This window comes from Canis lupus, chromosome 7, assembly GCF_003254725.2.
Source record: "Canis lupus dingo isolate Sandy chromosome 7, ASM325472v2, whole genome shotgun sequence".
Lineage (NCBI taxonomy): Eukaryota > Metazoa > Chordata > Mammalia > Carnivora > Canidae > Canis > Canis lupus.
In genome coordinates this window covers 67,231,427-67,257,435 of record NC_064249.1, presented here as the reverse complement: position 1 = coordinate 67,257,435, position 26,009 = coordinate 67,231,427, and the positions used below count along the sequence as shown (strand labels likewise).

Genomic DNA, 26,009 nt, shown 5'->3' with positions numbered 1-26,009 from the left:
AGCAATGCTGTTTAGCCGTGGCTTTCTGGCATCCGAGCCACCTGCTCATCGCCGTCGCCGTATTTCTTCCTGATGCTCCGCTTCGCCTCCCACTTGCCAGCCGCTCTGACGGTTATTCCTTAATAGATGTCAGGCCGGCGTGACTTTGGTGTGACTCACACTCTGCCACTAGCAGATTGATGAAGCAGGGAGCAGTAAGGTCTGTACTGTCAGGGCTTGCTTCGTGCCAGGTGAGAACAAAGAATAGATAGATGCCCGGCTTCCTGAAGGCCCGTGCTGAGCACCTTGGTGCACTGCAGGTTGGTGCACTGCCAGGTTTGCAGGCCCTGAAAGCCAAAGCTGACTCTTCTGTTGGTTTTATTTTACTTCTGTTTCCAGTGCCACAATAGAGTGATATTTAAGCAACTCCTACAAGCAAAAGCCCTGCAGTTTCTCCAGATTGACAGCTGCAGGCTGGGAAGTGTCAATGAAAACCTCTCAGTGTTGCTGATGGCCAAAAAATTTGAAAGTAAGGGCTGCTCACCAAACCAAAGCTCCACGTCCCTCCCGCCCCACGCCTGCTGGGGGGGACCCTCTTTTCAGCCTAATCAGGGAAACTTTGATGATCTTGGTCCTGGAATTTCATCCCTGAATAATAAAGAATGATCTAATCACCTGCAGGCAATGAGAAAACCCTCAGGTTTCTTTTCATCCGCCCACCCCCACCCTGCTTGGCGTTAAGTACAAATCTGTCTTTCTTGTAGTTCCTGTTTGCCCCCATGCTGGTGGCGTTGGCCTGTGTGAGCTGGTTCAGCACCTGATTATATTTGACTTCATATCAGTTTCTGCAAGCCTTCAGAACAGGTAATGTGGAGTTAACTTCAGGAGTGTCCTGCAGTCCACCCAGACCTTCTGCATCTCTGCTCTCGAGACCCGAGGAGAGCTCTGTCCTTTGCCACGTCCTAGAACTCAGAGGCCGAGCTGGTTTTGCTTCCCCTTTCTCATATGGGGCAGTTACACTGGTGCCCCAGCAGTGAATAGAACTTTGAGGGGCGGGTTTTTGGGAGCCACCTTTGTCTTCTAAGTACATGGTGGGTGGGTGGGATGGAGGAACCCTTGGAAACTAGAACTCCTTTTTTTAAGTAGACTCCACACCCAGCATGGAGCCCAGTGCAGAGTTTGAACTCACGATCCTGAGATCAAGACCTGAGCTGAGATCAAGAGTCAGCCTCTTAACCGACTGAGCCCCCAGAACTCTTTCCTTTTTAAAGCCTTGCTTTCATCATACATATATTCTCTGCTTCTGTTCAATGTCCTGGTGCCAGCGCTGGAGTCTTCTATAATCTGCCTGCATCTAGTTCCACCTTGTTTCTCAGCATGTCTCAGGTGAACTCTAAGACAGTCTTCCAGTTATCTGCACACATACGGCTTTATTTTTATCTTGTTATTTTAAGGATTGACTTATTTCAGAGACAGAGAGCGAGCAGGGGGAGGGGCAGAGGGGGAGAGATTGAGAGAGAGTGAGCTAGAGCCAGCTGGACGTGGGGCTTGGCCCCAGGACCCTGAGATCATGAGGTGAGCTGAAATCAAGAGCTGGCTGCTTAACCGACTCAGCCACCCGGACACCCCCACATGCAGCTTAATTATACATTTCTTTCCTCCTAGAATTAAATGTGGTATCACAGAAAGATCACTGGCCGTGATCTTTATATGGTGCAGGCACTAATACATGCATGGGAATAGTAAATACCAAGTATGGGACCATGGGAGAGAAGTGGGACCTGTGAGGGTTGGTAGGGGGCCTCGGTGATAAGGTAATGGTTTCTCCGAAGTTGGAGGCTGAGTACGTAGATGCTGCCTTTTATTTCGAAATATTATGTATGATAAAAAGTGAACATTCCAGGGTTATTCTGCTGTTGCCCCTTCTCACTTCAGTCCTGAAGGTGGGACCAAGGGGAGGTTCAGTCCAACCTTGCAAGGTCCTGTAAGTCTTGAGGGCTGAGAAAGGGGCAAACCCAGAGCATGGTGTGCTGTGACCACCCTCAAGTGGGCGAGGGTGCCTCATGCCACTGCTCTGCTCGGGAATGCTACCGTGTGAGCGGAGCACCTCTGCTCTGTGCCTGGAGCACCCAGTCCCTGCACATTCTTTAGGGCCAGAATGTCCTCTCCCATGGGGTTGGCTCTTCTGTAGCCTGTCCTTTATAGATTATACATAACGCATATCCTAGTCAGTAACTTAGTATCTGTGTCCACTGAAACCACATGGCCCAGTCTTGCCAGTTCCTTTGTGAGTTACCAGCACCGGGCACATTGGTGGCCTGTCCTCGCTGTTCATGAACCAATGACAAAGTGAGGTATCAGAGTTAGGTCACTTGCCCCAATTCACAAAACTAGAAGGTAGCTGACACCAAATTTGAACAGATTGGACTGATAGTAAAACCTGTGCTTTTTCTAAATCATGTGTGTAGCTGGATGGGATCTCACTTAGTGATTTTAATCTGTTCACCTAAGTTTTGGCTAAAGGCACCCAAAGAATCCCAGATATTGAGAGTCTAAATTGATGCCTTTGGGGTCACAAAACCTTTACAGATCTCCCTTGGCTTAAGATAGCTTAACATCCCAATAAACCCACCATAATATATTAAAATAGTAACATATTGATACCAACATCGATAAATACTAATCTATTGAGAAAATATTTTAAAATGTGTTTATTTTGGCTCAATCCCTGAGCCACCCAGGCATCCCTTAAAATGTGTTTAATGCACCTAACCTATTAAACATCATAGCTTGTCCTAGCCCACCTTAAACATACTCAGAACACCTGTTACTAGGGGATCCTTGGGTGGCTTGACGGTTTAGCGCCTGCCTTCAGCCCAGGGCGTCCTGGAGTCCTGGGATCGAGTCCCACATCGGGCTCCCTGCATGGAGCCTGTTTCTCCCTCTGCCTGTTTCTGCCTCTCTCTCATGAATAAATAAAATATTTAAAAAGAGGAAAAAGAACACCTGTATTAGCCTGTGTCTGGGAAGAATCATCTGACGTAAATAAAATGTTGAACAGCTCATGTAATTTGCTGGATACTGAGAGTGTGAGACAGAACTGTGCTGCGGCTCAGACAGTCGCTCGAGTGCATCGGCTGCCGACCCTCACGCTGGTGGGTTGATGGGACTGCTGCCACAGCCCAGTATCAGAGGGAGGATCGGCTTGCCTATCACGACGAGCTGGGAAAAGATCCAAATTCCAAATTTGAAGTACGGTTCTACTGAATGCATATGGCTTTTGCTTCATCGTGAAGTCGAAACATCTTAAGTCAAAACATGGTAAGTCCGGCACGATCTGTAGGTTATAAGAGAACTTTTTGGTCCCCTACCCCCATGAGACTTCGTTGGACCCCTCACAGTGCTTTATTTTACAGAGGGGAAGAACCTGCAGAGGTTGAAAGATTTGCATAGAAACACATGCCTGATGAAGTCTGCCCTTTCTTTAGTGTTGCTCGTCCCTTTGCTTTAACAGTGCCACACGAATGATCTAACAGGACATTATTGCCCTAACCCAAGTCCTTCCTCCTAGGATGTGTGAGTATGTCGATCACCTGCATGAACATTTCAGGTATCCTGTGATAATCAAGAAGGCATCCTACATGCCTCCTAAGGTGAGTTTGGCCAGGGGCCAGCCCCTGTATACTTGTTCTTGTAGGTTGGACACTAGAGTGCAAAGCTATCTCCCTAATTTTCAGTATCTAGAAATTACAGAATATCAGCAATATCAGAAATTACAGCAATATCAAATAACCAAGGCCTGAAGGTCAGGGTCGAGGGTGAAATTGCCTTGAAAAGGCTTCTCTAATGCCAGCCTTTCTCCCCAACACCAGCTGAGGCATTAAAATGTATACTTCTTGTGCAAGCCCCCCGCCCCCCAAAAAACCCAAACAACAAAAACAAAACTTGACACCATCTAGCATGTTACTGAACTGAAACACTTAACTGCAGATGTTATCTGGACCATTTATCTTCATCATGTCCAAGACATGATGTCATTTTCACTGACAGAGGTTGAATTGTCAAAGGAAGTATGATTAATTTAATACTGAGATGTAGCCAGTAAAGTGTATCCTTCTCCATTTCAAACAATCTGAAAACTTTCTACGAGCAGCAGAGATACATATAGGAGTTTTGTTCCAGGTGGTTATTGACACGACTCAACTTTTTGTTTGATAGGATGCTGGTTATTCAACAGAAATGAAGGAGGAGTCTGTGAAGAAACACCAATATCCAGATGGTGAAGTCTGGAAGAAACTCCTTGCTGCTCAAGAGAATTAAATGTTCAGCCTAACACTCTTTTCTAAGTGAAAACTTAAAAAACTTTTTGGGTATGCTTTTGTAAAAACAAGGGAAAGGATCATCCTAGCAATCAAAACAAGTTCAGCTAAAAGTCCTTGTAACCTCAAAAATCAGCTCAGTTGCCATTCCTTGATTCTTTTAGCAAATAAACACATATTCTCCTAATTAATCCTTGAACAAATTTAGATTGAATTCAAAGTCTAGAAAGATGTTAACAAAATTTATATCAAGTGCTGGTACCTAGACATTAAACTGTACTTTGAAAATAAGCAGCAGCTTGCACAATTATTGGAACAATGCCTTATTCTAACACTTGTCAAAAATTAGCATAGTAAAAATAGTTCTGCAGCACCATGGGGTAGCTGGTGTGTAACAAAGGTAAAAGGATTTCACAGGATTAGACTGAGCAAGAGAAAGGCTAAACTACTCCAGGGCTAAGTGTGTTAGTAGAGGATTCATACCATACTGAAACCATGGCAGCGGGAATAGGCAGGAAAATGGCATTTCATCCATTATTTTCCCATTATCTTTAAATAAACCTTTATCCTAAATAATCATCATGTGCTAATGATAAATGCAGCCAGAATTAGATGAACCACAGAAAAAATATAGGGCAAAATACTTAGTTACCATTTAAAAAACATACTAAACCTTGGGACACCTGGGTGGCTCAGCAGTTGAGCGGCTACCGTCTCAGTGTCTCAGGATCGAGACCCACTTCGGGGCTCCCTGCTTCTCCCTCTGCCTTGGTCTCTGCATCTCTCATGAATAAATTAAAAAATACCTTTAAAAATTAAAAAAATAATACTAAACTTCTGAGCAGTATCCAAATGAGAGTAGAGCATAGGTTTATTTAGGAGGGTTCAGTTAAATCTATTTAGGGCAGGAAGTGAGCAGAATAGCAATATAGAATAAAAAATTTAAAAAGATGAATGCAGAACACAAATGCAATACATACCTTTATTATAACAATATATAAAGCAAATAACTTTAAATGTTCATAGCCACAATTGTACGTTAAGAATGCTGGTGTTCCTCAGCTTGCTCAAATTTGGGGTTAACAGCTGATGTGTAATTCTTGAAATTCGCAGACCTTCATAAAAACGGATTGAAATGCATGTACATATTTTAAGTGTATTTCAGTGTTCACTTTCCTGACTTTATTCCCAAACTCGGCACTTTCACACCTTAGTGAGTCAACCAAACTCAAAGCTTTTGGTTACTAAGAGAAGCCACAAGATTATGTTTGCCAGTGGCAACATCTTATAAGTTAATGAATAATAGCTGCTGGTCACGAGAGATTTTTGACCTAGTTCCTCCTCCTCCCTCTAGGGCAAACGGAGTGAAAGCCTGGGCATTCAGTCAACCCCTACAGACTGAATATCACCTCTTTTAAAAGCACTTTACACAGCCATTTCCATTTTAATAGTTGGGTGAGGATTGTACCCCTCGATCTGAAAGTCTTCAGCCTTGAAGTCATCAATTTTCTCAACTCTTCGAAGGATTCTGAGCTTCGGGAAAGGCCTTGGTTCTCGCTGCAGCTAAAAACAATAGGAGACCATTATTTTGCCATTATCCATACAACCTGCTTTAACTCTGTTCCTTGTGAAACAGGTACATAGTATTTTATCAACAAAATATTATTCCACTGGAGTGTAATAGTGCAGACACCTGCCCCTGCTTATGGAACACTTCTGGAATGTAACCAACTGATTTCTTTCCCACATGTAGAGAATGAAGGATGTCTGGGTGGTAGCACACCAGCTGAGGAGCCTAGTGGCTCATCTTATAATTGACTGCTCTTGGTAAACGTATTAAGGATGGGACAACAGTCTTTACTTTCATATCTGTGACTCCTATTAGGCACTCAAGTATGGTTATTTGAGTCCCATAATCCCTATCTCAACTGTCCCTGGCAAAGAGGGTGAGGGAAGATGACATCTGTTGACAACAGAGAGGGATGCAAGCCAGGGTTCCTGGCGTGAACAGATGGCAGCAATGAGGATGTGGACATGGGTTCCAACCTCACATTACTCCGTCCAGCATCTCTGGAGCAGACAGCCAGAGAAGCAACTGGGTAAACCCTGAAGTAACCCTCTACACAAAAGCAGCCAAGCTCCACACAAAGGAGGAACTTTCAAAACCTGGATCTCATCTGGAAGGGGCTCAAAGGGTTCAGTTCAGTTTTTTTTTCTGGGGACTCATTAAGCATTAGACACATTTTAATTGCCACTTCAAATCATTTGTTGGCTGCTGTTAACTTGGGATTTGGACAAACTTTTGAAAGTTAATAGCTGTGTATGGCATTTAACGTAATAAAGGGAAAACATCACCATTTAAATTCTCCAAGTAAAAATAAGTCGAGATGCTACCTTGGGAAGGTCCCACACCCATTGGTCTAAATACGGGCTCTTTCTCTCTCTCTCTCTCTCACAGTAGTCTCTTGTATCTCAGGGCACGGTCACATTAAGTGCCTGTGGTTGCTGAGATGTGTCTGCCTTGTCCCTGCCCACCTGCCCACCACAAACCCCTAAGCTGAAGCCCTGCAGCCAGAGCAGGGCATCTTATTTCTTCCCCAGCACAGAGCAGACAGTCTGTTACACAAGGGATGTTCTATAAGGGAGCCTTTTATCAAGAGAAGGTACCAAACTCCATAGTGACAAATAACAGTCTTACCTGTATTTTCAGCGGCTCAATGTGATTCAGGTAAATATGCGCATCTCCCAAAGTATGTATGAAGTCACCTGGCTAGATCCCACCAGAACAAGCAAAATGGTAAATGTTTTAGTTTTAATTTAAGACAGATCATTTAAAAGCACATTATGGGGGCGCCTGGGTGGCTCAGCGGTTGAGCGTCTGCCTTTGGCTCAGGTCATGATCCTGGGGTCCTAGGATGGAATCCCGCATCAGGCTCCCTGCATGGAGCCTGCTTCTCCCTCTGCCTATGTCTCTGCCTCTTTCTGTGTCTCTCATGAATAAAGAAATAAAATCTTTTAATGTAAAAGAAAAAGCACATTATATAGACTTTGCAGACATTCCAAGGCTTTTCAGAAAATAATTTCACCAGTGTAGCTTTTGAGAAAAGCTGATATTCACAAAAGTTGTCTTGTGTTATAAATAACCTATCTAAACCTGTTTGTTATACAAACGACAAAGACAGGATAGCTTCGTGGAAGCTTGCCAGGTGACCAACTAGATTTCTAACGTCACATTTTAAAACTAATCAGACACTGACTTCTCTGCAATCAGTCTTTCCACATTAAATAATCTAAGCGCTCAGTGCTTTCGGCTGGCAGCAGCCGTTCTTTCCTGAGAGCAGCCCACCTTCAGGCCTGTGATGTGTGCGATCATGTAGGTGAGCAGGGCGTAGCTGGCGATGTTGAAGGGCACGCCCAGCCCCATGTCTCCTGACCTCTGGTATAGCTGGCAGGACAGCTCACCGTTCACCACATAGAACTGGCAGAGGGCATGGCACGGAGGTAGGGCCATCAGAGGAAGATCTGAGGAACCAGCACAAAGGAAAATGAGGCATGCGTGGTTTTAAGGAATGCAGCTACCCACAAATTAAAACAGGAGAGAAACAGAAGGGAAGTCATACGGGGGAGATCATGAGAAATAGCCCCTGGGCCACTGCCCCATGACCCACACCTCCCTGTGTCAAGAGCACCCATTCCAATCCTGAGGATGGCATAATGCCTACAGTGACCCATCCATCAACAGAAGACTCCTGCAGATAATGTTTACAATTGAAGCAACAATCATCCAAGCTCAAATTATTTGTGCCACCTTCATGGCACCAAACTACAGTATGGGAGAAATGAATTCATTTCCAGGGGCCACAGGAAACTGGCACACCCTCCTCTATTCAAACCTAAAGCAAACCTTCCACTCTGGCCAATACTTATTACACCTTGGTAGAGTTTAATTTTACAATATAAATGTTAAAAGGATAAGAGCCAGATGGAGGAGATATGAAACTTCACCTGCCCCAGTTTAAACTGTATTTAAAATCCTAGGTATATTTTTATAGGTAATTTAAAGCCCCCCCCCCCCGAAGTAAAACAAGTATAAATACACACATTAAGATCATCTTCACCCAGCTCCATCATCTGAAGTTGAAAATGGGCCCAAGTGGGACTTGCCCAGGGTCACACCAGCCATGTGGCTGGGAGTGGATCCCAGGGTCCAGCCTCTCAGCAGTGGCCTCCATGCAAGGCAACATGGCTTCCCTTTGTGCTAATGGTACAGTTAGGACACAAGAGAATAACTGGAATGGTTTCAACCTTTTGGATTCCAACCACACAGAATAATTCTTCTGTCGTCAGGGTTGGTTTTGATTGTGTCAATCACTTTTTGCAGCTGGTCGACTCCTTGACCTGAATAATCTGTAGAATTGTCAAAAAAGAGAAGACACACCTATATGTCAATCACAGCATCTTGTGAGATGGCTTTAGAGGCCATCTATCACTGTCCTACCACAGCCCTTTGTAGCCATGCTACAGGATATTTAATGTACTCTACAAATTCCTCAGATCTTGTAGGGTAAGGCTGTTATCCTCTAGAGCCATAACAAAGTCTATTTTCTTTTCTGTGAAAGAGTCCCTTAAATATTTAATCTGTCATCGTGCCACCCCTCCCCCATTGCTAACTTTCTCTAATCCCAGCAATCAGTTTCTTCCAGGGGTTACCACTGGACGATCTCTATGCCCAGCAACCATTCTTGTCACACTCTGCTGCCGCAGAAAGTACTGGATCTTACTGTGAACTCCTTTCTATGCTCCAGATCCTCTTCTCCCAACACTTCTACCTAAAATTACAATCTAGCAGCAAAACACCTGATTTATAAACATCAAGAAACCTCTGTAACTCTCACACCACCTTGTACTTTTCTCCCATTTCTGGTCTCTGGACTTTAATTCCTCGCCTTCCTTCTGAAATGGAACTGGAAAGCTGCAACATCTGCGAAGTGCAGAGCTTCATGTGAAGCTTTATGTGAAGGTTAAACCTCCCCTTACTGGTGTCAGACTATGTTCTGTCCAGTAGTTCTTAACTTTGGGGGGTAGAAAGTCCTGTCACGATCACAGCTTCAGAAAAAGTAATAAAGATTAAGAAAAAGATGCACTGTGATAGTACAGTTCTGGCTTTTGGTTGTGGTGCTTACATAAATCTACAGATGCTAAAATTAGCAATGGTTACTATCCAACCAGCAAGCTAGTACTTCCTATGCATGTGTGTACACACACATAGACACACCCCCCCTGAGGAAGCTAAGCATTAGCTTTTGCAACCCCTGACCTATGGATAGGCAGGACAGAAAAGAACCAGAGCAAAGTGACTGAGGAAGGTAGACGTCCAGGAATAAGATGTTTCATCTTCTTCCAACCCAGGAGGGCAGGGAGCAGAGGGTGATCCAAAAACCGTTATCACACAGACACCAGCTAAAATGTGCTGGGTGGTACAGTCTTTTTTTTTTTTTTTTGGGTGGCACAGTCTTAAAAAGGGAGATCAAGCCACCATAAGGCAATCCCGAGGCTTTATGTTCCCTAGATGAACTTCCCCTACCTTATCCTCCAGCATGGCATCCAACCATCCAACTATGTTGCTATCTGCTAATAAAACAGTACAGAAAGTACCAAGCACCCCATAAATGCTAACAACCAAGTGTGTGATCTGACTTCTACCTGAATCCGAAACGGCCTCTCACGAGGTCAAAGTTATACATCAAATCCCCAGACACAGGCTTCTTACCACCCGCAACTTCACTCAAAATGATGGGGCAAACTCACGCTGTGATGGGTACTCAGGAAATCTGAGGCTTCGTTTTTGTTTTCTCACCTGAATCCTTATCTTTGTATTCTGCCCCAAAATGCCTCCACTGAAAGCCATAAATTGGGCCTAAATCCCCTTCTTCTCGGTTGGCGAATCCCAGGCTGTCCAAAAAGTCTCGAGACCCATTGGCATCCCAGATTTTCACTCCCCTGGAAGACAGTTCCTTAGCGTTTGTGGATCCCTGGAAGACAGGAGAGCAGAGGAGATATCCAAGTGTACTGAGCCATAAGGAGTTGACACCCTAAGAGCCTCCACCAATTTACCCTCAGGCTTGTGCTAACATACCAGAGACAGGCACTCAATGTGTCCTGAACAGCGTGTCCTATCTTTAAGGGCCAGTCAAGGCCCCAACTTTTTGAGGGCTGCTAGGACAGTCTCCCAGAATCACTTCCAGGACAGGTGATTCTTGGAAATACCCTTTCAATTTGTCTTTCTACTCCTCTCAACCAAACATTCTAGATCAAACACCTCCAAGTCCTTTCATTATTCCCACCTCACCTAACAGCTGTTTTTCAACCAAATGTGTTTTGTGTCTAAGCGTGATTCCCCCAAAATGCATTTAATGCCTCACCTACAATCTGCTCAATGTATCTTAGATCTGGTACATAGGATGTTTAATTGGCCTAATCAGCATCGGCTTTTCTTACAAATCTATCAGTCATATTATCTCACGTGTACCACTGTGAAGTTATGTTTACTCCAACCTGTATTTGCAGTTAAGGTGGGCTTTTGTTTTTCCCCAAGTATAAGCCTGTGTTTATTTCTTATATGTCATCTCCTTAGATTCGGTTGATATCATCCTAACCTGTGTCCTGATCATGCATCCAGGTCAAAGACAGAACTCACAGCAGCCTCTGGGTATGATGTGCTGTAATGGTGATAAGCAAGCAAGCAAGCACACACACTGTGCCTGCCCTCCATCATCCCTCTCCCCTGACAGCTCCCTGACCCCCTAGCCTCGCTACCCCACCCGTGGAAGAGCACAGCCTTATCCCCACACATCTTACTGTGAGGGTTAGAGAACACAAGCAAAGTGCTCAGTGCTCGACAGATCCGAACCTCGGCACAGGCCCCACGTTGCCATCTTGCCCACAGATGCCAGATGCAGTGTGGGGTCATCTTTTTTTTTTTTTTTTTTTTTTTTTTTTAGTGTGGGGTCATCTTGACCCCAGTGTTTCATCCAGTTACCCAGGTAGCAACTCTACCAGAGGTGAGTCTGAGTAAAGAGTACTTAGAATCCTGAATTCAAGCTAAATTAAGATAAAATCAGTGAATGCATTTTATTTCTGAGCATCTCATTTCCACCCTTCTGAGTTTGTACTATTTTTTTCACCTCCAATAAGTAATTTTTCAATCTCTCTCATATTGCTCCTTCTTCCTTTTTATTTATTTATTTTTAAAGTAGGCTCCATGGCCAGTGTGGAGCCCAATGTAAGACTTGAATTCACAACCCTGAGATCAAGACCTGAGCTGAAATCATGAGTCGGATGCTTAACTGACTGAGCCATCTAAGTGCTCCCCTCCCATGTTGCTTCTAATGCCTCCCCTTTCATCCATTTAGACTGAGCTCTAGCTGGTTTACAAATGGCCTCTTCTGAGGTTTCTGATGACACACCTGAACTAGATGCTCACTGCCAGCTGAGGTAAGATAACACAGAAGAAAATACCTCAAGGACATGGAAGTAAGGAACACTAGATCCAAACCTAAATAAACCCTTTCTAAAATGCAGTAAGAAGTCTTGGGTCTGGTTTGGCCAAAGGCCATACAAGCCACAATGATGCTCTGCAGGAGGGATCCCAGCTTCTACACGGCCCACAACTGAGCCCATTTCCTCAGGCACCCTCTGACCAGCACTGGCCAGAACATCACTGATCTGGACCAGGAGACCAAGCGAGAGGAAGCTGTCCATCGTCACAGCACTCCAGCCTTTGCTTGAGGTACCTACGTGGCCCTTTGGAAGAAGAGTTTGTAACTCTAGATCCTTCTAGCTTATACAAATATGAGAACATAGCTGGGATCTATACTCAGTGATCAATCTATGTTGAATACCTACTATATGGTAGGCTGTGTTCTAGGCTCAGGGGATATAAACATGAAGAAGAAAAAACAAAATTTTCTGCCTTTATGAAGCTTCTAATACATTTTACTTGTTTATTTGTTGTCTACCTTCTCCCTTGTATGGGGAAAGGGAGAGGGTAGACATTATAGATCAGCTGATGATGTTTCTCCATGGAGAAAACAAAGAGTAGGGTGTGTGTGTGTGTGTGTGTGTGTGTGTGTAGGGTAATCACAGTCTTAGATTGGGAGGTGAGGGAAGGCTCATTCAGTGGGGACTTGAAGGTAGGGGAGTGAGTCATGCTACATCTAGGGGAAGAAGGTTCTAGGGAGCAAGACTGGCAAGCATCAGAACCTAGGTGGGAATGTCCTGACATACTCAAAGATTAGCAAGGAGGCCAGATGGGTGGAGGACAGTGAGCGCCACTTTGCTGAAGCCAGAGCTAGGCCAAAGGCCCCAGGTGAGGGCCCCAGCTCTTAGTGAGTGAAATGGGAACCACTAAGGGCGACAGGTGAGGAGTGACATAGTTGGGCTTGTAGAAGGATTTCACTGGAGCTGGGTTGAGAACAGACTGCTGATTCCAATAGCAGCAGCTTCCTTACCTTGATAAACCACAGCAACTCCTCCAAAACACCCTTCCAAAATACACGTTTGGTTGTCAGCAGAGGAAATTCATCTGAAAAACAGTTTGCAAGATAATTTCAAGACGGGAAAAGAGAACATATCATCCAACTTTCTCTGTGGAGGAAGACTGTCCTGGGACCTAAGGCTGTTGAGCTGCCACAGGACCAACTAGAAAAGTGTGATTGCAATCACATGGGTGCCCCAGAATGGGGTAGGGCTCCCAGGCTACAGCGCAAGTCAGTGACACAATTCAGACTGAGACTGCCCTCCTCAATCCTTGACCACCACAGAATTCCACACGGTGAGACGGGGCGCTGGCCAGGCAGGCATGCCCATGTGGACAGGAAAACAGCTACCGTCCACTTCCCAGTTCCTGTGATTCCTTCGTGGAGGTGTTTAGACAACACACAAAATGTGCCCTAGGACAAAGGCTGAAGGCTCCCAGGGCTATTCCATGATTATCCTGCCAAGGAAAACTGGCTCAAGTCCAGGGAAGAGTAGATATCACACCAACCAAAGCCAAAGAGAACAGTTTTCATTATTTGCAAGGCAAATTAACCTCTACTATTTAAGTGTAAAATAGTAACTGCTTAAATACTTGGTATGCATGACCCTACTGAATCCTGAAAACCAGCTTCCTTGAGACATCCTTAAGATCTCCATCTTCCAGGCACCAGGGGGGAAGATACACATTTGCATCAAGCAACAGAGAGATCAAAATGTAAAAGCTTTTCTCTAAATTCGGCACCTATTCAGTTCACCTCATCAGTTTTATGGCTGATATCTGTGTAACAGGTGCTTTTCAAGCACCTACTTTTATCAGTACTGCCTACTGAGCTGGATTTCCTCTATTTTAAGCACAAGAGGAAGCTGAAGACCGGAGAGGTAACCTGCCCACGGTCTAGGCAGATGGGCTGGAGGAAAAACGAGCTCTGTGGCTCCTCCCAGGCGGCTGTGTGGAGCTGCAGGAAGGTGGATCCCTGTCTAAGGCCGACCAGCCACTGCGGCCTGGGCAGCTTCTGGTCTGCAGGATGGGCCTGGGGTGGAGGGAATCAGCTTTACTAATAGTAAAGTCTGGGCAGCCCGGGTGGCTCGGCGGTTTAGCGCCGCCTTAGTCCCAGGGCCTTCGTCCCACTCCGGTGGCCGAGTCCCGGGATCAAGTCCCGCGTCGGGCCTCCTGCGTGGAGCCTGTGTCTCTGGTGCTCTATTTCTCTGTGCCTCTCATGAATAAATAAACAAATAACATCTTTAAAAGATAATATTAGTAAAGTTTCCCTCAACACCACCCCCGCACCTGTGTCAAGGGTACCTGTCCTGTGCCCCACCCCCACTCTGTGTCAACCCTCGAGAAGCTTCCAGGAGCCATCTGTATGCATGGAAAGGGCGAAGAAGAACTTCTCGGACTCTGGCGTTCCTGTTTCAGGGTTTAAGAGGAGAGCTGGTTCGCGAGGCCCAGACGGAAAAACTGACGGAACCGCAAGTTCCGGCCCAGCCCCTCTGGGTTCGCGCCCTCTTCCCGCGCGCCGCTGACCCGACCGTATTCGTTCGCTCCAGTTTTTAAATACTTTGCAAAACCGAGGGGCCAGGTCGGGGAGACAGGAGGAGGAGCAATAAAAAAAAGAAGGGGGCTCTGCAGCGAAGCCCGTGGCCCAGCCCAGGCAGGTCCCGTCCCGGTGTCTACTGGGAGGCAGACAACCCCAGACCGTGTCCGCTCGTGGGCCAGAGCGGTCCGCTGTGTCCACGCATGATCTGGGGCGCAGGCCTCGGAGCCAAAGGACCCGGTTTCACCTCCCACTGCTCGGCTCCCTGGCGCGAGCCTCGGGTTTGGCGTCCGCAAAGCGGGGCTACGGAGGTCCCGGGGTCCAGCCCGGCCCGGCCCGGCCCGGCCCGCCCCCGCCCCCGCCCCGAGGCCCGCCGCCGCGCGCGCGGTCACCTCTCAGGCTGTAGCGCGCCTGCATGCCGAACACCGACAGCGTGCCCGTGCCCGTGCGGTCGTGCTTCCGGGCCCCGCAGCTCAGGATGTGCTCCACCTGCCCCAGGTACTGCAGCTCCCCGTGGGGAGGCGGCTGCGGCCGGGCGCGCGGCTTCTGCGCGGCGGGCGGCGACGGCGGGCGCTGCAGCTCGGAGCCGGGGGCGGGCATGGCGCGGGCGGCGGCGGCAGAGCGGGCGGCAGAGCGGGCGGCAGAGCGGGCGGCAGAGCGGGCGGCGGGCTGCCGCGGGGCCGTGCCTTCCTGCGCGCCTCTTTTCCCGCCGCCGTGGCGGCGACTCCGCCCCTTCCGGCCTGGTGACGTCGGCCCCGCGCCGCCCCCCGCGACCCGGGCGGAGGCGGAGCCCCAGGTGGGCCGGGCGCGCGCTCCTGCTCCGAGCTCCCGCGCGGCGGCCGTTCGCGGGACTTGAAAGCTGCCGCCCGGAGCCTGGGTCTCGGTGCCTTGGCTGAAAAAGGCTGCGCTGGTTAGGGAGCGTCCGGGTCCGCCGCGCCTTTCAGCACTAAGCGGAAGCTGCGACGCCCCCACGTGCTCGGAAAATCTAAAAACAGGGGCACCTGGGTGGCTGGATGGTTGAGGGTCAGCCTCGCACTCAGGTGGTGATGCCGGGGTCCTGGGATCGAGTCCCGCACCGGGCTCCCTCTGCCTGTGTCTGCCTCTCTCTGTGTCTGAGTAAATAATTATTAATTAATTAACCTAAAAACAAAACTCTGTTCTTTGAGGTACGTTCCCTGCAACTAAGGGGGTCATGCTGCCAAGCAATGTGCATTTGTTTTCGCCATCTTCACCGAAGGCCAGTAGCTGGAGCAAGTGAAATGGGCAGCTTTTTTTTTTTTTTTTTTTTTTTTAAGATTTTTATTCATGAGAGACACAGAGAGAGGCAGAGACAGGCAGAGGGAGAAGCAGGCTCCATGCAGGGAGCCCGACGTGGGACTCGATCCCGGGTCTCCAGGATCAGGCCCTGGGCTGCAGGCGGCGCTAAACCGCCGACCCACCCGGGCTGCCCAATAGGCAGCTTTTTTATTGGATTGATGACACCCAGCCAGTTTCAAGTTTTTAATACTAAGATATGCACTTACTGTGAGATGTTTATAGCGGAAACACTGATCAGAGCTATTTGATAATGAGTTTAAAATGTGCTAGGGGTTCTTGGCTCCCTCAGTCAGTAGACCATGGGACTCTTGATGTAGGAGTTGCAGGTTCCAGCCCTATGTTGGGTGTAGAGATGACTTAAAGACAAAGTTAAGGACAGGGGGTGGGGGGGTGGCTGGGTGGCTCGGTTGGCTAAGCCTCTAACTCTTGGTCTCAGCTCAGGTCATGATCTCCCTGCCTGCATAGGCTCAGAGCTGAGTGTGGTGCCTGCTTGAGATTCTCTGTCTGCTCTCCCTCTGTCCAGTCCTCCCACACCCCCTTTTAAAATGTATATATAGGGCAGCCCAGGTGGCTCAGTGGTTTAGCACCCTCTCCGGCCCAGGGGTGTTCCTGGAGACCCAGGATGGAGTCAATCCTGCATCAGGCTCCCTGTGAGGAGCCTGCTTCTCCCTCTGCCTGTATCTCTGCCTCCCTCTCTCTCTGTGTCTCTCATGAATAAATAAATAAAATCTTTTTTTTAAGTATATATATATATATAAATAAAATCTTTAAAAAAAATAGGGGTGCATGAGTAGCTCAGTTGGTTAAGCATCAGCCTTTGGCTCAGTCCCAGGGTCCCAGGATGGAACCCCGTGTAAGGCTCCCTGCTCAGCAGGGAGTCTGCTTCTCTTTCTGCCCCTCCACCCACTTGTGCTTGCTCACTCTCTCTCTCTCATATAAATAAATAAAAATCTTTAAAAAATGTACTAATACATGTACATACAACAAGCAGTCTTTTGAATCAACAACTGTTTATTAAACACACAGTAGATGTTCAATGTATTTCTTGTTACTGGGCCTACGATTGTGAAAAATACGATGTTGGCTCTGAATGAAACATATCGAACACTATTTCTTGCTGTTCAATAAATTCAACATGTGTTTGTGTTTTCTGGTTATCTCAAGTGAATTTGTGCAAGATTCTTTCTGCTAAGATGCACCTTTCAACATCAAGGTTAAAATTTTTGTAACTGTAACACAAATTCTAGGAAGAGGTAAATATCTTTCATCTGCAGCTCTACTTAATCTCAGCGAGAACAATCTTGCACGCCTTTATGTGGCATATAGCCTATAAAAAATAAATCAATTCTCAAAGAAAATTTATAAAATACCTGGCCTTTTGGGTTAATTGAGGGAGAAAATACTATGAATAGACTCAGGGAGTGCTTCAGGGAACATTTCACAAGCCTCATAGTTGGAAAGTGGGTTCTTGCCGTCCTCACAAAGGCCACAGTAAAAATTGCATTGGGTTGCAGAATAGCAGATATTTTAAATCTATTTAATCCATCACAGTACTAGGCTGGTCTTTCATAGGCCAGCATTAAGTTCATTTCCCTCTCTTGCAGCATGGTTCCCATCCTAGCCCACCCCAGTGTATTAATAGTTTTAAAGAGTCCCCTGCCTCTGTTAGGAATGATGGCTCTCCTGTGTTGTGTTGTTCTGTTTGGACAGGGTGGGTAGCACCAGATGCAGTGGGCATTCTTTTGGGGGGCGGCATTCTTTTTGATGGGCATTTGGGAAGAGATGTGCTTGGTCAGAAAACCTGAACTCAGAAAACAGACTTTAGACAGGAACAGGGACTCATGTTGTCTGCTCCATCTTGAGGGTGCCCCTGGGTATAAGAAGCTAAAATGCTATGTGGAAGCACGGTTCTGGGTGGGCCAGAAAATGCAGAGTTCTTTGCTGGGCAGGACTGTCCTGCATATTGCAGGGCTTTGGCATGCCTGTGGAAAGCCAGCTAACTGCAGGTATTCCTTCAACCCAACCTCTACTGAGAAGTGTCTCCACACATCTCCAGCCATGGGGAGGATCCCAGGGCTGAAAATATCCCAGATTTTCCCGTTGTATGTTACCCTCGGTATTTAGTCTTCTTTTGTTATTTTGAGCTGAGTTTCATTGTTCCAGCCAAATACCAGTTGTACCACAAGGAGAATCCCAAGACATAAGAGTAGGTTCACCTGCCCATGTGGAGATGCCTCTTCTACTGTAGTACTTGGAGGGTATTGGTTTGATGATAATAGAGAGAGAATGGTTCCTTTCCCAGGGGCTGCTCCATAAGTGAATGATCCTCTCAGATGAGCATATCATTTATTCATTCATCCAAGAAGAATTTATATCCCAGTGCCTACCGCATGTCAACACAGAGCAAAATAGACAAGGTCTTCTCACAGAAACTGATGTTCTAGCAGAGACAAACAATGCATATGTGCCCAAACAAGACACCTGCAGATAGTGACAAGTGTTATGATGATTGCATAACTCGGTAAAGGGTTACTGAAGGTACAGAGGAACTACTTTAATTTTTTTTTGTTTTAATTTTGATTCCAGTATAGTTAACATACCGTGTTATATTAGTTTCAGGTTTACAATACAGTGCTTCAACAGTTCTATACATTATTCAGGGCTTAGCATGATAACTGTACAGAGGAACTATTTTAGGTCCACGAGGGAAAAAACATTCCAATCCCCAGTGCATTCATGCTAGCCTGTTTCCTAGCACTTGCATTTTTGAAAATAAAAAATAGGGATCCCTGGGTGGCCCAGCGGTTTAGTGCCTGCCTTCGGCCCAGGGTGTAATCCTGGAGACCTGGGATTGAGTCCAACATTGGGCTCCCTGCATGAAGCCTGCTTCTCCCTCTGTCTGTGTCTCTGCTTCTCTCTCTCTCTCTATGTGTCTCTCATGAATAAATAAATAAAATCTTTGGAAAAATTAAAAAAATAAAAAATAAGGCTAGTATGGATGCTAAATCCTATGTTATTCTAGGAAAGAATTGTATCAGTGGATACATTAACTTATTAGGGGGAAAAGCTCTTCTTTCTCATTAACAGATGTATTTCTGTTAAAAATTATATTTTATATGTTTAATGGTCATAGAAATGTATGATATATTTGTGATTTTGATCAATATGTATTCCTTTCCATAACTTGAAAGACTGACTATAAATATATTTCCAATGTAACCTTAAGTGACATAAACTGGCAAATGACTCTCCAATTATTATATTGCACCAAGGTTCAAATTATGAGGTTAAGTGTCACCCAAAGACATCTTGTATTTTCCATAAAATAAGTATGGCCTTGCTCTAAGGAAACCCTGTTGTGCCAATTTTATTTTATTTGTATTTATTTATTTTTTAAAGATTTTATTTATTTATTCATGAAAGACATGAGACAGAGAGAGAGAGAGAGGCACAGACACAGGCAGAGGGAGAAGCAGGCTCCATGCAGGGAGCCCAATGTGGGACTCGATTCTGGGACCCGATCCGGGGTCTCCAGGATCACGCCCTGGGCTGAAGGCAGCGCTAAACTGCTGAGCCACCCAGGCTGCCCTGTTGTGCCAATTTTAAAAAACAATGCCTAGAGGAGGCAAATTCATAGACACAGAAAGGATAATAGTGCTCAAAGGGACAGGGAGAAGAGATAAATGGGAAGTAGTGTTTAATGGGTATAGAGTTTAGTTTGGGGAAGATGTAATCAGCTCTAGAGATGGATGGGAGTGATAGCTGCACAATAATGTGAATTTACTTAATGCTACTGAAGTGTACACTTAAAAATGGTTAAAATAATACAGTTTGTTCTATATATTTTACCACAATAAAAAAAAATAGATGCAGAAGTTACAGGTTTTTACTAAACAAAGGAGTGAATTATAGATTTTTTTTTCAAAATGTCAATTGTAAATTCAAAAGCAAATTGAAAGAAGTGTCCTTTGTTAATTAGAAGGTGGCATATTTGTAGTAGAAATGATAGAAAACAGTCACGTTGGTAATTTTATATTTATTTAATATACATAGAACTACTAACCTACCATAGAATTTAGTAATGTGTACATGTGATTTTCTTAAAAAGGGATTTTACTTTAACTCAATTCCAATAGCTATGAAACTGCCATTCAACATAAGAAAATTAACAGTAATTCATAATATGTAACTGACATACTTTCCTGCTATTTCATTTATTACATTATCTTATACATTTGGGATTTTCAGATCTCAGAGGTACCCGAAGAGGTAATTCTACTTGGCAGGTATAGGATGCCTCAGGTCTTACCTTTAAAAAAAAAGCAGCAAAAACCAAAATATTAATAAATTCTTTATAGACAGTATTTTTTTCTTGTAAAAGTTCAGAATGGGTAATAGAGTAAATGTTCTTGACTTTTGAAAAAAAACTACCAAAATGATGGAAACCCATTTTTTTTTAGAAGAAAAATATGATTTATTCCTTAGGACTAATTCCAGAAATTGAGTTATTGAGTTGTTGTAACAAAAAGAAGTTTTATGGCTCTTGACATGCATAATCAAATAGTTTTTCAAAAAGCTATTTTCAGGGGCAGCCGGGGTGGCTCAGCGGTTTAGCGCCACCTTCGGCCCAGGGCGTGATCCTGGAGCCCCAGGATCAAGTCCCACGTCAGGCTCCCTGCATGGAGGCTGCTTCTCCCTCTGCCTGTGTCTCTCGTGAATAAATAAATAAAATCTTAAAAAAAAAAAGCTATTTTCAGGGGCACCTGAGTAGCTCAGTGGTTGAGCATCTGCCTTTGGCTGAGGTCGTGATTCCGGGGTCCTGGGATGGAGTTCTGCATTAGACTCCCTAGGAGGAACCTGCTTCTCCCTCTGCCCATGTCTCTGCCTTCTCTGTCTCTCATGAATAAATAAATTATATTTTTAAAAAGCTATTTTCAAAAACGGCAAAAACAGTTTGTGTTCCTGCCAATAACATATAAGAATTCCCCTTTCATCACATTCCTATCATAATTTTTAATATTATTTTTAGATTTTATTGTTTATTCATGATAGACACTGAGAGAGGCAGAGGGAGAAGCAGGCTTCCTGAGGGGAGCCCAATGTGGGACTTGATCCCAGGACCCGGGGATCATGACTTGAGCCAAAGGTAGACACTCAACCACTGAGCCACCCAGGCGTCCCTTTATTTTTTAAAATTTACACATTTGAGAGGCACACACTGCTATCTTGTCTTCATTTTTATGTCTTTGATTATTAATGAGGTTGAACATATTTTCAGGTATTTTATTTTTTTTAAGTTGGCTCCATCCCCAACAAGGGGCCTAAACTCATGACCCTGAAATCAAGAGTCAGATGCTCTTCCCATTGAGCCAGCCAGGCATCCCTATTTGCTAGGTATTTAAAACTGGTTTTGCTGTCTTTTCCTTTTATGAATCGACTATTCCTATCTACAAGGCATGTCTAACCAGTGACTCTGCTTACCAAGTTTTAAAATGTTTCTTAAAATGCTGCACAGCTTTCTCCAGCATGTAGCTAATGAAGTTAGAAGTCTCAGCACTTTCTTCAAGAGGGATCTTGAGTGTGAAGTTGGGGGAAGACAGAATGCTTAAGTCTATCATCGTTTCGTCTTGTTTGGAAAAATTCCCTTCATGTATGTTTGGAACCATCTAAGAAAAAGGATTACACAGTAAATGATTACTAAACCCCAGTGCACATTCAGGATTAATTTAATAGCACATTAGTCAGGCTAGGCTAGGCTGTGCTGAGGTAACACAGTAGCCCCAACAACCCAATGGCTTCACACGGCAAACATTTCTTTCTCCCATATATTTCATGTCCATTTCAGGGACTCTGTCCAGCCTCCACCCCTCAGGACCCTGGTTGACAATGGCATGTCATCTCATGCCTGTAGCATGAGGAACACCTGGCTTGCTTTGTGCCCGTGGCAGAGACAGAGAGTAGATAAGCACACACAGGCCCTTCATCTAAGTCTAGAAATAACCTTTGTCAGTTTGGTTCACGCGGCCAGAACTTGCCACATGGCATCACTTAACAGCAAGAGGAGCTAGAAAATATGAATGAACAGATGGAATGTTTGGTGAGCACAACTGACACTGTCACAAATATTAATGTGACACACCAAGTTTTATACTGAGTGTTCCTAGGAAATTTACAATTTATGGTTGCATGTGTGGTTTCTGTGAGAACCAACTATCTGAAAGTCACGGCGGTTACTCTTCATGAATTCTCAAGTACATATACTTCGATTTCAATAACTTAAATGAAACTGTACTGACATGCAAGTTGATGTAACCTTAAGAGAACTATTTTGAAAATGTTTTCGAATAACCCCCTAATCCTAAAAAAAACTAAAACAAAACATTAAGAAGCCAAATAAAAACCGAGAACTTCTTAATTCCAGTTTGTAAAGGAATAGCTAACATGATTTCCCCCCTTTTCCTTCCGGTGACTATAACCCACATGGAAACTGCATAAATCATTTTTGTCTAGTTTAATAAATAATGATAAAACTAACACCGTGTAACTATAACCTGAGGGGCATCACTTTTTTCACCTGCTGGGATTTGTGCATTCCTCTTCGGAACTTGCTGTTTTATGGCTTTGCACTTTCTGTTACATGATAAAGTAAGAGCTGTTTTGAGAAAAATAACATTTACAGGTAGTTTGGCAAAGTGGTTAAGTCCAGCAATTCTGGAGAAGTTCTACTTGGTTTTGAATTACGGTTCTACTGCTTCCTAGCTGTGTGACCTCAGACAAGTTATTTAACTTCTGTGTGCCTCATCTGAAATATGTGCAAAAACAATACCGGTAGGATCATTGAGAGCATTAAAGGATCTGATGTATGGAAAAAAGTCTTAAAACATTGCCTGACACATAGTAAGTGCTCTTTAGTGACAATGATTATTAGAACCATGTATCCTTGAAAACCATAATCTTATTTTATATGGAGATTCTTAGGTAGAACTGCCTTTGTTATCAATATAAAGAGTTTCAGGTAAGTCTGTTAGCATTACCCAGAGATACTGGAATAGAAGCCAACTGAAGCATAGAATGGAAGATGCTGCTGCTGCTGAAAGCAATGAACTCTTGGCTGTAACTTTTTAAAGATTGAAAGCACTGCTCAAACTTTTCTTCAAATTTTATTCTTCAAGACAAGACCTTTTCCTCATTAGCTGAAAGTCTGTATTTGTGAGGATGATCAATTATACTGAATTATTTTACTCTCCTTGGGTATGATCTATCTAATGAAGTAAATGGATCAGAATCAGCTGAGATGGGAGAGTGGTTGTCAGAACCCTTTGTGATGTTTTGCATCACTACTCAAAAACACACATCTTACATATATGTATACACACGTATTTACACACACACACACAATGGAAATGGAAGTTCCATGGTATATGCATATGATTTGTTAAACACAATGCAGTCTAATATTTTCTCTTCTAGTCTGCCCTATTCTGTTTTTGTTTGTTCAATGTGCTGGTTGTGACTCTCTAACCTGTCTTGAGCCACACAACCACAACTTTGCAGTCTGAAAGAGACAGAAATAGTAGGACACAGAATGTTTTAGGTCAGATTCCCTGGAAGCAGAGCCTGAGACTGATGCAAGTGATAGATTAAGGGTGGTTTCAGGTGAAATTTTTTGGGGGAATGAGGCAAGCAACAGACAAGAGGAAAAAGCTAATCTAGAATATGGCTTCAGGTGATCTCTGGCTTGCAGCTGCAGGAAGCTCTTAAGTGGCCCCTTGGGCAATCCTTTGAAGAAGGTTTAGGGGCCGGATGAGCAGTTAGCAGCAGCACCAGTGAAAGCTGGCGAAAGGATCCCTGGGTTAAGGCTCTGACTTTACATGCTGCATAAAATATTGCTTCTTCAGTTTTCTGCCCAGTGATTTTTGTATCCAGCTCTTTTTAGGAACCGGTCAGTAACTAACCTCATCAGGAGTCACTAGCCTGGTGTATTTGTATATTAATGGTATGCGTGTTGTGGGAGTGGGGGTTGGAGCAGTTGGTCAGAAGAGAAATTCAGTCACTGTTTTATTCTATGCCACAGGAGTTAATTGCCTGAATGTAGGAGACACGGTACAAGTGCAATTTAAGATGGCAATATGTTTTGATGTGAATATTAGTATACAAATATGTTTAATTCTCAATGTTGAAAAGCTATTGAGAGCTGTAATTTACAAAGTTCTTGCTCTGGATAAAGAATCTATACTAATTGCTTTACAGTCCTCTGTGTTAAGGTATCTTATTCTTATCTCCATTTTTCAAGTAGAAAAACTGAGACCTAGAAAGGTTCCAGAACATTCCCAAACTTGCTGCGCTGCTAAGTACCAGTGTCAGCATTTGAACTGTTGCTTCACCTGGAAGTCTTCTCACTTAAAAAGTACATTGTCAGATTTCTTCAAGATTACTGGAATCAGTTAAGTGCATCCCTGTAGCTCTAAGCAGAATTGGCCATGTCTGGATTAGAAAATATTTTGCATTTTAAATTGGTTTTCTGTATAGAGTTTCTTGTTTCTAAGGACATGCACTACATTATATCAAGTCAGCCTCAATACAATCATGATGGAAATATGAATATCCTCCCACAGCTTGTTTTCAAATGCAGAGTGCTTAAGAAGTGAATTAACAGAAAAAAAAATCATAGTATGCACATGTAATCTCCATATCGGTTCTTGGGTCTCTCCCTTACCTTTGTGGAATCAAAGATGTTCTCAGCTCCTGGGGCCTGGTTTGCCAGGTCAGCCACCCAGCCAAATTCCTCTCTCATCTTCTCCATCAGATATGTGGTGTCCTCCAGGTGGTGCTGGGTCATCTGGAGAACCTGGGCATATTGCTGATGGGATATGTTGACCAATTCGAGGGCCTCATCTACTTTTGTGTGTAGTTCAGGTACATCGGGACAGTCTAGCAAAGAAGAAGACAACATGGTAAAGGAAAATGCCCCTGAAATTTGGGGTTGGGTGGTGTGGGTGTAAATCCCACCCTTAAACTTTCCATTTCCAGCTTTTGGACCTTGAGTGAATTTTCAATTAGGTAAAACAGGGGTAAATGAAATTACACGGTGAAGTGCCTGCTTCAGGTCAGGCACACCCTGGAGATTTAGCAAATGTTCCTTTTTCTTTTCCTCCTTTCTGTAGTGTTTCTGAAGGGTCATTAGGGCTACTCACTGACATTCTGACCGGGACACATGGGAGATTGTGCTTCTCCGCCACCTTGAAGTTGACTGTGGCAATCTTCAAGGTGATGTGTCTCACTTCTGGAGGAAGCCTATGGAACAGTTCAGGATTTATCCTGTGTCCTTTCCCCTGACGGCAGAATTGGGTTTGCTCCATAGCGTGGAGGCTGCATCACCCTGAGAGGTGCAGGAGGGCCACCAGGCAAGCTGCAGTTGACACAGCACAGAGAAATAGACCCCTGTGCTTACCAGGCACTATGATTCTGCAGCTCTGTGCTATGTTGCACAACAGCCATCTGAACTGAACCAGGATTATAGGAATTTACATAGCTGTGCTGATGAGCAGCGTGATCCTGTGGAAAGATTATCTGAAAGCTATGGAAGTGTCTGTGTGGTAGGGCATTTAGGATCGTAAGGATCACCACAGACTTTAAACTGTGTCTTTTACCGTTTATCAAAAAGCCTTGCCTTTAGGAAAATAGGGGCAGGAGAGGATCCACTAGCCAGAGCTGGGTGACTGCCTCATCTGAGGTCTTACCTTCAGTTTATTGGTTTCTTTTTGATGCTTAAGATTATAACACAGGATTCCCTGGAACCGCATACATTTTCAGAAATCGTTTTGGGATCTTCAGGAGAGGGAGACCCTGGTACTTAGAAGTAGACAAATTTGGGACGCCTGGGTGGCTCAGTCGCTTGAACATTCAACTCTTGGTTTTAGCTCAGGTCAGGATCTCATGGTTTGTGGGATCGAGCCCCACGTCAGGCTTCTTGATTGGTGAGGAGTCTGCTTCAAAGGTTCTCTACCGCTGTCCCTCCCCCTACTCACTTGCTGGCACCTGCTCTCTCTCTTAAAATGAATACATCTTTTAAAAAAGTAAACAAATCTGCAGTAACATACGTTGGAAAGTGATTCAAGATAACATTTTGAGGGGCGCTTTGGTGGCTCAGTCAGTTAAACGTCTCCTTCCGCTCAGATCATGATCCCAAGATCCTAGGATCGGGTCCCACATTGGGTTCCATGCTCAGCAGGGAACCTGCTTCTCTCTCTCCCTCTCTCTCTCTGCCTGCTGTTTTCCTGCTTGTGCTCTCAACCTCTCTCTGCCTGCCTCTTTCTCAAAT

General features: G+C 44.7%; 3 protein-coding genes across 6 annotated transcripts in view; 1 reads left to right on the top strand and 2 right to left on the bottom strand.

Annotated features, from left to right (window-relative positions):
• The window catches only part of ENOSF1 (enolase superfamily member 1), a 30,115-nt gene extending 24,677 nt beyond the window's left edge, over positions 1-5,438 (top strand). The window contains exons 13-16 of one of the 2 annotated variants that reach the window (XM_025429370.3): positions 379-508; positions 744-843; positions 3,551-3,632; positions 4,198-5,438. In XM_025429370.3, coding sequence (XP_025285155.1) covers positions 379-508; positions 744-843; positions 3,551-3,632; positions 4,198-4,299 — 414 coding nt within the window. In that variant the 3' untranslated portion in view covers positions 4,300-5,438. The remainder of the gene's footprint in view (positions 1-378; positions 509-743; positions 844-3,550; positions 3,633-4,197) is intronic. The other variant, XM_025429371.3, reaches the window with a different exon arrangement.
• TYMS (thymidylate synthetase) lies at positions 5,267-15,084 on the bottom strand. The gene is made up of 7 exons (XM_025429372.3): positions 14,764-15,084; positions 12,809-12,882; positions 10,156-10,330; positions 8,604-8,705; positions 7,645-7,820; positions 6,997-7,068; positions 5,267-5,861 (listed from the first exon to the last, which is right to left on the bottom strand). Exons 1-7 carry the CDS (start codon positions 14,969-14,971, stop codon positions 5,724-5,726), a joined length of 945 nt encoding a protein of 314 aa, XP_025285157.1. The 5' UTR covers positions 14,972-15,084; the 3' UTR covers positions 5,267-5,723.
• A 4,552-nt stretch (positions 15,085-19,636) lies between these two features.
• CLUL1 (clusterin like 1) overlaps positions 19,637-26,009 on the bottom strand; it is a 51,415-nt gene continuing 45,042 nt past the window's right edge. For 2 of the 3 annotated variants that reach the window (XM_049112849.1, XM_025429367.3), the window contains exons 8-10: positions 24,405-24,619; positions 21,170-21,354; positions 19,637-19,997 (exon numbers count right to left, since the gene is read on the bottom strand). In XM_049112849.1, the coding sequence (XP_048968806.1) occupies positions 19,994-19,997; positions 21,170-21,354; positions 24,405-24,619 (404 nt within the window). In that variant the 3' untranslated portion in view covers positions 19,637-19,993. Of the gene's footprint in view, positions 19,998-21,165; positions 21,355-24,404; positions 24,620-26,009 lie in introns of those variants that run through there. The other variant, XM_049112850.1, reaches the window with a different exon arrangement.